The 13,082-nt window shown below is 38.5% G+C and overlaps 1 protein-coding gene across 3 annotated transcripts in view; it reads left to right on the top strand.

Moving 5' to 3' along the window:
* CDK14 (cyclin dependent kinase 14) overlaps window positions 1–13,082 on the top strand; it is a 564,775-nt gene that overhangs the window by 151,302 nt on the left and 400,391 nt on the right. For all 3 annotated transcript variants that reach the window (XM_090287257.1, XM_090287258.1, XM_090287259.1), the window contains one exon: window positions 870–964. In XM_090287257.1, coding sequence (XP_090143383.1) covers window positions 870–964 — 95 coding nt within the window. The remainder of the gene's footprint in view (window positions 1–869; window positions 965–13,082) is intronic.

Here is a 13,082-nt window from a genome sequence, read left to right as displayed (position 1 = left end):
GTCTGGTATACCATTTCTTAAGGAAGAGTTGTTTTGTTACAGCTAAATCTTAGGGACTAGTTTAGGTAGACGTAAGACAGTTTCTTTTGTATTAATTAGTGATATCTGAATGATACGTCTTTGATTATCTGTTTGCATTACCACTGAAAGATATTGGAGGAATACCTTTATACAACTGAATTTTATACAGTCATGATTTACAAAAGGGTTCAGATAGGAACTATTTTCAGTTTTGTTGGCCATGTGATCTCTGTTGCAACTACAACTGTTGTAGCTTGAAAGTCATACCACGATCGGTGAATGAATGAGTGACTGGGTTGCAGTACACTTTATGGACCCTAAGATTTGATTTTTATATAATTTTCATATGCTAAGAAAATGTATTTTTTGTTTGATCCTCCCCCATTAAAAAGATGTAAAAACCTTTCTAAGCTTATGGGATATATGAAAACAGTGGTGGGTGGGATTTACCAGGCCACAATTTAGAAAGATTCTATAATGACATGGAAAATATTCACAATATTTTAAATGAAAAAAGCAGGTTATAAGGTAGTATGTATAGTGTAATTCCATTTATGTGAAAAAGCAATGATCAGTACAAAGATAGCATTGGAAGGAGAGATATCAAAATTTTAATGGTGACTCCTTCTTGGTGGTTAGATTATGAGTTAATTTAAACTTCTCTATTTGTATATTTGAAATTTTGTACCCTGAATATTTATGTTGTTTTCTTTAAAATAAGCATTCTTATACCAGAAAAACGTTATTTAAAAAGCGACAGAGTAGCTATATATTTTTAGCAAAATTGGCTTATTATTGTTAATTAGTTCAATAAAATCTGTTTTGTTTATCCTTCGCTCCCTTTTTAGCCGACAAGTCCCAAATTTGGAAAAGCTGACTCATATGAAAAACTGGAAAAGCTAGGGGAAGGATCTTATGCTACAGTATACAAAGGAAAAAGCAAGTAAGTTCATTGGTTTTTGAATATTTCACATGTGAAATGTACCTGCTCTCTTAATACTAATTCACAGTATATTTTAAATAATTTTCATTTAATATATAATAAATTCCCCCCCCTCAGGTTTTTGTTGTTGTTGTTGTTGTTGTTTTTAACAAATGTAAAAGTCAGTAGAACCCTTGCTGGTGTGGCTAAGTGGATTGAGCGCTGGCCTGCGAACCAAAAGGTTGCTGGTTCGATTCCCAGTCAGGACACATGACTAGGTTGCACCTCAGGTCCCCAGTTGGGGGCATGCGAGAGGCAATCACACATTGACATTTCTCTCCCTCTCTTTCTCCCTCCCTTCCCCTCTTTCTAAAAATAAATAAATAAAATCTTTTAAGAAAAAGTTTGTTGAATTGTTTTTTTCTGCTAGCAAACAGTTTTGTAGACTTGTCCAATTTATCTTTTTTGTCCTACTTCTCCCTGCATTTGTTTTCTCTTTCATTGTAGTTGGAACCCTAAGATGAGAATTCATTTCCAGGTGAATGATATGATTAATTTCTCATGGAGTTTTAGCGTTGGCTTGCAAGTGCTGGTTTGACAAAGCCAAATGTATTGGCTATTCTTGACTTCTTTTTAAATGAGCTTTTACTCCATCTTTCAGAAGTTACTTAATTAAAAATACTGCATACTCCTTCTTTTTTCCTACCTGTCTGCTTTGGCATCATGCTGTGTATATTTTCGTAAAGAGAAACAACTCTTTACCCTTTGTCCCCTCTTCTTATGCTATCTGGGAGTCAGGACACTATTTGGATTCTTAACAAGCTCAACCCCGCATGATTTGGATAGGCTTCCTCTCTCTCTCCAAATGATTAAGAGCACAGAGTTACTGTATTTGTGGCATGTACCTCGTAGAAAACTTAGTGCTATTTCTGAAATAACTGTAGGAGACTCAAGCCTGGTTTTAGCTTAATCACATTACCAAATAATGTTGAAAAACAATTTTCTAAATTATTCCTGCTTTTGTCTCCTTTTCAGTCATACAGATTAGGAAATTTTAAGCTAAGTAATTAAATATAAAAGAAAATTCTCTGAAGTATCATTTTAAAGACAATTGGAAATTTTGACTATGCTGATTTTGGTTGTTTTTGGCTTTTATGGAATATATTCTTATACCTTTGTTAATGATTTTTGAGTTAAGAAGATGAAGGAATATTTCTGATAAAGGAAGAGATGTAAGTAAGGAAGTGCAAAAGTGCTGTAAGTAAAATATACTAGTATAATTTTGAGATCTCAGATATTTGAAAAAAAGGTCTTTTTTATTTGAATGAAAGAAAACATGGGGAATAAAAAAAATCTAGAGGGCTGTTTATGACTTCACTCTGTTGCTTGAGCATAATAGAATGTCGCGGTAATGGTCTAAATGGTTGAGCTAATTTCAGGAGGGGTTATGTCCCAAATTTTAAATTTTCCTGAAGAAAAATAGTTAGTACTCTACTGTATAAAATTTACGTGTATACTTAATGTTAATAACATGAAGGTAACTACACTGGATTAAACAATTAGGTTAAATATACTATGGTATATGCATTGTCTTATTTACTCCTCCCAATGCCCTATAAGGTCCTATTACTACCATCTCCATTTGATCAGGAAACTTTGTGCTTAGAGAGCTTTGGCCACTTGTCCAAGTCCTAACAGGTGGTTAGTGGCAATACTTTTTTTGGCTCATATCTATCTGGTTTGAAGCCATGACTTTCCTAACCATTAGACTATACCACTTACACAGTGTAAGGCCATCCTTGGAAAGAGTTGAACCTTGTTGAATATTCCAGATGGTCCTCACATATGCTCTGACTTGGTTTAATCATGAATCAAGCAGAAGCAAACATACAATTTCATTATAAGGAAACAAACAAATTGCTTTGAAGTGCCTTCCCACAAAAGATGTGCTCAGCTGATTTCCAAATGTAAGTTAATAACTCTATTAAATGTTTAACTTTAAGATTTATGTCTCGCTCTAGATGGCTGAAAAACCCTCCATTTATTATGCCTGAATCAAAGGAAGACTGCCTTCTAAGTACTTGTAATCTTTGAGAAGGATGGTTCTGGACAGTTAATACTTTTCACTCCAGTAGGTCTAAATGTATCTTGTCAGCATTTCTCAAGCAGTTTCAAGCCTGCTGGTCACATGTAGTGTTTAATTTCCTCCAGCTGGAGATGAAAGCCATTGGCCACTTACCTCCTTTAAGAGATGACAGGCTGCTGTGCCCACTTGCTTTAAGTGTAAGGTCAGGCCAAAGAACAATAGTCATATGCCATCCAGCAAGACCTGAGAGCTGTGTTTGTTTGGTGTATCCCCTGAAGTGCTACATAAATTAAAGAGTCAGCTGAATGATGGGATCCCTGTTGTAAATTCCTCACCACTCTCCCAAAAATGTCTACAGCCCTGCTTCCATATTTAAACATTGCCTTCAGTATCTTCTCCAAAAGCAGCTATTGTTATCTTGCACTAAAGCTGCCTGGTGTTTGTAGAGATCTCACTGATTTTTGGTTTGATGTATGTTGACTCACACATCTCAAGTTTGGAATTTGCCACGAACCTCATTGCATTTTTCTGCTAGGGCTGCTGAAACAGAGTACCACAAACTGGGTGGCTTAAATAGGAAATTTATCCTCTTACACTTCTGGAGGCCAGAGTCTAAGATCAAGGTGTTGGCAGAGTTGTTTCTTTATGAGGGCTGGTTCTGTATGGGAGACCCTGTTCCCTGCCTCTCTCCTGGCCTCTCTGTGTGCTGACAGCCTTTGGCATTGCTGGCTCATAGGTGTATCACCCTGATATCTGCCTTCATTTTCACATGATGGGCTTCCTGTGTGTGTATGTCTCAATGTCCAAATTCCCCTTTTAATAAGAACTCTAATAATCCTGCATGACCTCATTGTAACCTGGTTACCTCTGCGACTATCCTTTGTCTACCTAAGGCCACATTCTGAGGTATTGGGGTTAGCATATCAACATATCTTCTTTTGAAGGAGAGAGTTCAATCCATAATGCTTATGAGTTTCAGACCTCACTAATTTGGCATTGTGTTTATGACAATGTTTTTCTTCTCCTACTTATGGTATCCATAAGCCATCTTTTATTTTGTGGTGCTTTTTTAAATGTTATAATATAAACAAAGGATATCCCTTTCCCCAGCAAGAGGTTTATGTCATTGTTGACTTTGTGTAGCACAGCTTTTTTATCCACTCATCTGATAGGCTCTTGGGTTGCTTCCATAGCTTGGCTATTGTAAACAATGTTGCAGTGAACACTGGGGTGCATATAAGCTTTTGAATTAGTGTTTTGAGTTTCTTTGGATATATACTCAGAAATGAAAGCAATCTAAGGGTTTAATGCAATTCCTATCAAAATGCCGTTGACATTTCTCACAGAACTAGAACATGTAATCCAAAAATTTGTATGGAAACACAAGAGCCTGAATAGTGACAGCAATCTTGAAAAAGAAGAACAAAGTTAGAGGTATCACACTATCTGATATCAAGCAATACTACAAGGCTATAGTAATCAAAACAGCATGGTGCTAGCATAAACACAGACACATAGGTCATTCGCTTTCATACGAAGCCTCCCTCATCACTGGGTGTATTTGTAGCACTCCTTGTGACAGCTCCCCTTTGGGGCTTGGTTCTCCAGGCATATATTATACAATCTTATCATAAGATTTTCACCCTTTGTTACTAGGCTCTCCACTAAATTTGTTAAAGCCCGAGGGCCTTAAAGTAAAAGCAAACAGATTCATTTTGATTATCATGTGAATTTTGATTAAGCAAGGGTGTTATGTTGGAGTGTGAGAGTAGAATTGGCTTTAAGCCATATAATTTGGAAGAGGATTGGTGGGTTGTTATGTGAGTTATCGCGAATGTGTGTCGGTGGTAGATAAACACTACAATCATTGGCCACCTCAACTCCCAAACTTGAGATGTAGTGGGACCCATATGCTCCCCAGGGCCCCGGGATCTGTTGGTGAAACACATCCAAATCCTTCCGAGTCCCCCAGGTTTCTGAACCTTACCACAAGTGGTGAGACGCCATGAACCTTCATGCCTGCCTTGGGCAGTCCTGTCTTTTTCTTCCTACTATATATAGGGGATGTGAGGCTGTAGCTGCTTGCTTTTGATTTTCTCATACTTCTAGTGTCATATAGATAAAGAAAAACCTTGCTCTTGGTTCCGTTACTGGAATTAAGATCATTGGACTTACTCTGACAAAGCCATTCTGAAGATGATCCTAATTTCTTGGTCATTTCTTTCTGCTTATCTTCATTTTCGGTTGAGGTGAAGGTGCAAAGCCTGTTCCTGTGGGAGCCTGCTAAACATGGAAGCCCGCCCACACTGGTTTGTGCCAGCCCTAAATTGTTATCTCTGAGGTGAATAAGAACAATGGAGGGATTTGCTCACTTTATGTAACATGAGATTTATGTGATTGCAGGTGCCAATCTTTTAGCATTTCATCCTGCCAGTTGGTGCCGAATTATTGAACTTGCATTGAACGACCTCATAAATTGAGAGACTAGCCCATACCAAGACTGAAATATACTAAATACATTTCAAAGAGCTCTTCAAAGCCCTGGGAGAAATAGCGGGAAGAAATGCTGTTAATTAAAACAAGCAGCAGTCAGAAGAAAGACAGTGGCAGTTAACCACCTTTTCAGAATAGGTGAGATTAAAGAGGTGGCTTTTACTGCTCGCCCTGAAGGTCAACTCCATAGCAACATTATCAGGAGGAGTGGAAGAATTCTCAAAGTCAGAAATGCTCAGATGGAAAACACTGGACTCCTAGTTCACTGAAGTTTCAGTCTTAAGTGTTGGCACCTGGCGTGTCATGCTGACTTCCATTGTCCTGAGAGTTTTCTGCCCACAAATGGGAACTCTGTACAGGAGAGTGGCAAATCTGGACGGCTTGGTATGAGCTCTGCTGCAGGATGTTCCCGAGGCCCTCTCTCTGTTTCTCATTAGGGCTGCTCTGACTTTTTTTAGACTTTGGGTTCATGGGCCAAAGCTTATATTACAGCTCACTTCTAAGATCAAGCCTGTATCCACACTATTAATCACAGTGTCTGAAAATGGCAGTGTGCTATGATAATGCAGTGTTCGTTTTATAATTTAATGTACAAAATACGTGACAACAAACAATTGGATTTTTTTAAAAAGCTAATGGAATAAATGGATTTTACTCCATATGATTTTCAGATCTGGGACTCCTTGTGTATAGGTAAAATTTGAAAAAGTAGAGTTCTTATCCTTACCTAGGCCAAGGAGGATTATAGCCCACCCACTAACATCTGCCAATTTTATTTGTAAAAAACCAGAAAGTCTATTCAAATTGCAGATTCAGCCCTGACTTCCTTTAGAGGAGGAATGTAAGGCATGAGAGTCTGGCTCATTGGTACAGCTGGTTTCAGTTAGCTTGTAGCAGATAAACAAACAATGCCTAATCTTTCAGACAAAAGTGACAGTGAGGATATTGTTTAGGCAAGAGGCATGATGATTTCAATTATTAGACTAAACTGTACAGGGATAACTTTCCTATTAGACAATGTTTAAATGTATTGGCCTCTATTGGTCATTTTGGTTATGAGGGTTCTTTGATCATTTGATTAGGAGCCCCTCAAAATAATCAGTGATATTTGCTATCTTCAAAGTTGAGATCATATATCAGCTATGCCCAGCTGGTGAAAATGTAGGCATTCTTTGGATAGTGGAAGAATCTTTTGAAAGAGGTAGTATGGAAATTTCCAATTATTGATAATGATTGGGCTCCTAGAGTCTCTCTCACATAGTTCAGTTTAAATAGTTTTTGAGGAGGACTAGAAGAATACAATGATAAGATTGGTTTCAATTTAAAGCATGTCCACATTCCTGAGTTGCTCCATTATTTTTGTGGTCTTTTTAGTTAAAACCAAGATGCTAGAGAAGTAGCATTTTTCTAGTCTAAGCCAGTGATTCTCAGCTGGTTCTCAGTCTTTCTCCCCAGAATACATTTGATGATATCTGGAAACATTTTGGTTTTCACAGCTTGGGAAGAGGTGGTTGTGTTACTGGCATCTAGAGAGCAGAGGTTGGGGATGCTGTTGAACCACCTTACAAATGAGCAGGACAATCTTCTGCAACAGAGAATTATTTATGCCAAGTGTCATAGTGCCATGGTTGAGAAGTGCTTGTCTCAACAGGGAATGCATGGAGGCAGTGTTTATTTAAAAGATTTTCTTCCTTTAGAGGTATTTACTAAGCCCCTGTGGTGCTTGTTCTGCATGCTAGGCCAGGTGATAGTTATGTAGTGGTGAACAAAACTGAGTTTCTCTTTTCATGAGGCATCATCTAGTTGGGGGATGAGGGGGAGAAACTAAGTCAGCAGACATATTTGTAATTATGCAAAGGAAAAAAGATCTATGAGAAAGAATCAGGATAGAGAGTGGTGGGTTATATATATTCATGTGGGCAATAGGTATACTTTAAAAAAAATAATTTATTTATTTATTTGTTTGTTTGTTTATTTATTTTTAGAGAGAGGGGAAAGGAGAAAGAGAGGGAGAGAAACATCACTGTGTGGTTGCCTCTCACTTGCGGCCCCAACTAGGGACCTGATGTGCAACCTAGTAATGTGCCCTGACTAGGAATTGAACCAGCGACACTTGGCTCACAGGCCGATGCTCAATCCACTGAGCCACAGCAGCCAGGGCTCGACAATAGGTATACTTTTGATGAATGGACAGTGGAAACCTTGCTGAGAAGGGGACAGTTATGCTTATATCTGAAGGAGGAAATATGGCCGACCAGGTAAAGAATAGGGACAAGAGTGTTCAGGCCAGACCTGAGAAGAGCTTGGTAGGCTCTGCAGACTCGCAGAGCCCCATGTGACAGGGGGCATCGGATGTGTTCAGAGAGATTTATATGAATTGAATCTTGAGAAGTTGGCAAGGCCTTGAGGATCATCTTAGGAATGTTCTGCTTACACATAGCTGCAAAATGAACCACCCCAAAGCTTAGAGATTTAAAACAACACTCATTTAATTTGCTGCAATTGGGGAAGGGCTTGGCAGGACAGATTTTTTTCTGTTCCATGTGGTATCATTTTGTGCAGCTTGACTGGGATGTGAGGGATCATTGTCACGTGGTTCACTCATATGGCTGGAAAGCTGGAGCTGGCTCTTCACATGGTTTGGGCTTTCTAATAGCACCCTGTCTCAGAGGGAACAGCCCATGACATTGGAAGGAAGGTGTCTGGCTTCAGCTCCAACATGTAAAAGCTTGGGAATTGTTGCTGTCATTCTTACAAAGGAAAAAAGCCAGGCCAACTGAAAATCAACAAGTTTTCTTCAGTTCATCCAGGACCAGATGGCACAGGGAAAACCAGTATACTAAACTCTGAAGAGACAGACACGTCAGGATAGACACAGCCTAGTCTCCTCACTTGGAGCACCACCTGCAGGAGCCATAAACTCATAGGAATGCTCACGTAATAATTTTGATGAATTGCTGGAGACTGAGTGTGGACTAATAATGAGAGTGAATACTCATGGGGCTGCAGCTGTAGGAAAGCCCTCACATTTTCTCAGACTTTGCCTCTAGGAATCCCACAAGGTTCTCACAGTGACAATCCTGGAGAGTAGATCCTTTTGTGATTCTGACAGTGGGAGGGGGAGAGGAGTCTTTGCAAAATATCCCCAGAGTGTTCTCCATCACAAAAGCCTCTCTGCAGGGAAACTCTTTACTGGAAACTGATCCCAGCTTTTGGGAGGGATTTTCGCCCACTCAGTCTCTCTTCAGCTTCCTTTCTGTTTCACCAAAGTTGGAGAAACCATGATTAATAATGGTCAGGGCCTCAAGGTAATATATTGGGAACAGTATAGTCAGGGAAGGAAGTAGTTGGAAGGAAAAGGGCTATATCATATTTGGAATACCCACAGAAGAGAGAATGGAGAAAAAGTATTTGAAATAATTATAGCAGAAAACTTATAAAATCCATGAGAGACACCAAACTATAGATTCATGAAGCTCAGAGCACACCAAATAGGTTATATATAAATACATATATAAACACACATGTATTCACACACACAAATGCCCACACCTAGGCATATAATATTCAAACTGCAGAAAAACAAAGAGGAAGTCTTGAATGAAGCTAGGGGAGAAAATACTTTACCTATAAAGGAACAAAGATAAGAATTATATCCGATGGACACAGATAACAGTGGTGATTGACTGTGGGCCGGGGGAGGGGGGGCACGTGGTGGGCAGGGGGAGGTACAGGAGGGTAAAGGGAGGACAAGGATAAATGGTGATGGAAGGAGACTTGACTTGGGGTTGTGAACACACAATACAGTGTATAGATGATGTGTTGTGGAATTGTATACCTGAAACCTGTATAATTTTGTTGACCAGTATTACCCCAACTAAAAAAAAAAAAATTGCATCAGACTTTGCATCAGAACAAGCAAGCAAGAAGAGAGTGGAGTGGAAAACTTAAAGAAAATACTTTAAAAAATCACCAGTCTAGAATTCTACATCAATAAGTGTCCTTCAAAAGTGAAATATAAATAAAAACTTTCTCAGAAAAAAAAAAACACACACAAAAACCAACAACCAAGGGAACTCATTGCCAGTAGACTTGCCCTGTAAGAAATGCTAAGAGGAGTTCTTCAGGCAAAAGGAAAATTAAACAGTTTAGAAACTTGCATCATCATAAAGAAAGAAGAATGTCAGAGAAGGAATGAATGAAAGTAAAAGAAAGTTTTATTTTTCTTAGTTGATCTAAAAGCAAACTTTATTTAAAGTAATAATGTGACAATGTATTGGATTATTATAGCATATTGATAAGTGAAATGAGTGATGGCAGTGTCACAAGGGGTGGGTGATTGGAATTGAGAATACTGTACTCTGTAGTAAGGTATCTATACCACACGTGAAGCAATACAGTGCTATTTGAAAGGGGACTTAGATTAATTAGAAATAAATCAGGGAAGGCAGAAAAAGAGGGGAAAGGACAAATACAATGAATAGAAAACAGTTACAAATAGGATAGATATTAAAATACCAATATCCAAATCACTTAGAATGTAATTGGTCTAAATACACCACTAAAGTTGGAAAAACAGAGATTGTCCATGTGGATAAAAAAGGAGACCCGACTATATGCTTTTTCTTTTTTAATTTTTAATTTAATTTAATTTTTTGACTTTTTAAACTAAATTTATTGTTTTTTTTAAAAGAACTAACCACCTTTAATATAAAGACTCAGATTAAAAATAAAAAGATAGAGAAAAATATACCATTCTAACACTAATAAGAGAAAGCTGTAGTAGCTATATTACCTTCAGGCTAAGCAGATACTTCTGATGATTGAGAAGACCATCAGGGATAAAGGGGCACATTACATATTGATAGAGGGGTCAGGTTCCCAAGAAGACATACCAGTTCTTCATGTGTATGCACCTAACACTAGCGTGTTAAACTACGTGAGGCAAAAGCTGATAAAATGGAAAGGAGAAATGGACAAATCAATTATTTTAATTGGAGACTTCAATACCCCTTTGTCAGTTAAAGATAGATCCAGCCAACACAAAGATGAGTCAAGAATGGAACAATACTACCAAGGTACAGAAAAGGGAAGCTGCCAATATTTTAAGGCCTGTGTGTAGAACTGTCAGTGACACTTTTCACCTACTTTATTGGTCAGGTGTTTGAAGAGACCAGATTCAAGGGTGAGGGCCATAGACTGCACCTCTCAGTGAGGACTGTCAAAGAATTTGGGGGCCATGTTTAAAACCTCATAGTGGAGCTTGGATTTCATTCTCGTCTGGAACGAAATCTTTGTTGTCACCTGTACAGAGTTCTTCAGTCATCCTTTGTGGCCACTTATTCATTGACTCCTTTTTGAATTAACCTCGCTAAGTTTTAGATAACATTCTTGATTGAGAAGGACAGAGATACTGTTTGGAGTAAGGTACTTTGTGTAGAGGGAGATCTTACTGTCCTGGTTTGCCCGGGACAATTTTGGTTATGGTTTTCTCTTTGTGTAATTGTTAATCTTCTTTTTACTCTTCCAGTGTCCCCATTTGGATGATAAATTACATGGTCACCTTACTTATATAATGCTTTATTCTTTTAGAAACTTGAAAAAAAAACATTTTGCCAAAACCCAAAATTTGATTAAAATATTATGGGATTCATAATAAATATTCAGAAGCATTGATTTTAATGAATCTCTGGGGAGCTTTTTGAATTATTTGTAATCAATGAACCTTTAATCCAGATTTGTCAACTTAAATTGTTTCATGGCTGCTTCATGAGCTTTACATACAGCACATGCTCTTGAACGGCAAGGTACAAACATGAGACTTCATGCTTTTTGGGAAAAAGCAACTGCTCAGCCTAAAATTCAAACGACCTACCTATATCCCTTGCTACTCATAACATAAATGATAGGCTCAGTGAAGTAATTTAAGGTAGTGGAAATGCTGGAAATTTGAAGCAGGAATTAATGAATAAACTGGGGCTTGGGTGAAATCAGGTGCTATTAGAGCTCTAAGCTAATAGGTTCCAGCATCAATGAGTTTTAGTCAAATACTTATAGCCTGTTTAGCATTGATGCATGCAAAAGAAGTATACTATACCAGTAGGAACAATTATCATAATGGAGAGATGGCATGTTGCTGAAAAATCTGAGTACGACCAATTGCATTGAGTAATCAAGTACTAGACTGGATTGTGGACACTGTTAATTGGGGCAGTTTTGAGGAATACAAGATCCTGGTAGGCCAGGATCAGAAGAGAAAAGGAGCGGGGTTTGATCTGATCCTTTCCCTAAGTGTGCTTGGGCTGCCCAGGAAGTTCAACTTCAGGTTCTTGTTTGTTGTCTTACCATGGGGCTCAAGGGTGATATGTACTCATGTCAGTAAAATCTGAGAGTGGAAAAGATAAAACAAACTCCGCCTTCCAGCCAGAAAGATATCTGTGCTTTAAAAACAAACAAACAAAAAAAGAACCAACTCAGACAGAAAGGAAATTATTTTAAAGATTTCAGGCATGAGACTTTTTTCGTGCTTAATGGCTGATTCAAGAAAACAGACCTCTTTTTCCCTGTATAGACAAATTCTTTGAAAATTTAAAAGATAATTCTAGCTCTAGCTCAAAATGGTCTCTTTGAGATTGCTGTGTTTTTAACTATCTCTGTCTTCAGGGATTTAAACCAACTGGCCTTCAGATCCACCAGCATTGTCTGAGCTGTGGAAAATTGTAAACACTTGGTACTTTGGTTAGCAGTTGAAAGCCCTGTTGTAACTCAACAGAGAAGATAGAAGTCACTCCTAATTGGCCTGATGGGTGCGAGACAAGAGTGAATTCGGAAGCGGCTTAGCAGCCAGCACAGGTACAGACAGACTAAAAAGCTCCTGAGGAAGCAGAAACGGAACCAAAGGCTCTTGTGTTTCTGATGAAACCTCTTCCGTGAAAGAACAGAAGTGGAGATACTGATAAACCAAATAAATCTTACAAAGGAGCCCTATTGGAGATCCCAGAGGAAGCTGAATTACTGATGAGAAGGCAATGGACTAGTTTTAACTAGGTTTTACTTCATGTTCCTGGGAAAGTTTCAGTGTTAAGCTCTTGAGGGTTGAGGGCCCCTGGGGCTGTGCCCAAAGTAAAGCATAGAGGATTTTTAAGTTAAAATAGAGTGTATCGCATCTCTGAGTGAAATAGAAGAGATGAAATAACAGAACACAAGTATTTAGAGTTGGACAAAGGAAGAACCGAAGAAGATGAGAGGGGCTGCTGGAGAGGTCACAAGAAAACCAGGAAAGTACCGAGGAGGGAAGAGAGTTTCAGGAGAGTGTGGATGATGAGGTCAAGTGTTCAGCGAAGTCAAATCAGATAAGGCCTGAAAGAATCCATTAAGTTTGCCATTAGGAAGGTTTTTTCTAAGGATGTGTAGAGGTGGGGAAAGTGACCTACTTGCTCTGGGTTGAAGAGAGAGAGAAGAGGAGGTGAGGAATTGAGACTGAAGTGCAAGCTATTACTTTGAGAAGTGAGGCAGGGAAGGAAAGAACGAGGAGAAAGGAGAGAACTATTTTTTTGCTTT

This window comes from Furipterus horrens, unplaced genomic scaffold, assembly GCF_987537825.1.
Source record: "Furipterus horrens unplaced genomic scaffold, mFurHor1.1.pri manual_scaffold_9, whole genome shotgun sequence".
Classification (NCBI taxonomy): Eukaryota; Metazoa; Chordata; class Mammalia; order Chiroptera; family Furipteridae; genus Furipterus; species Furipterus horrens.
This window is presented reverse-complemented; position numbering and strand designations above follow the sequence as displayed.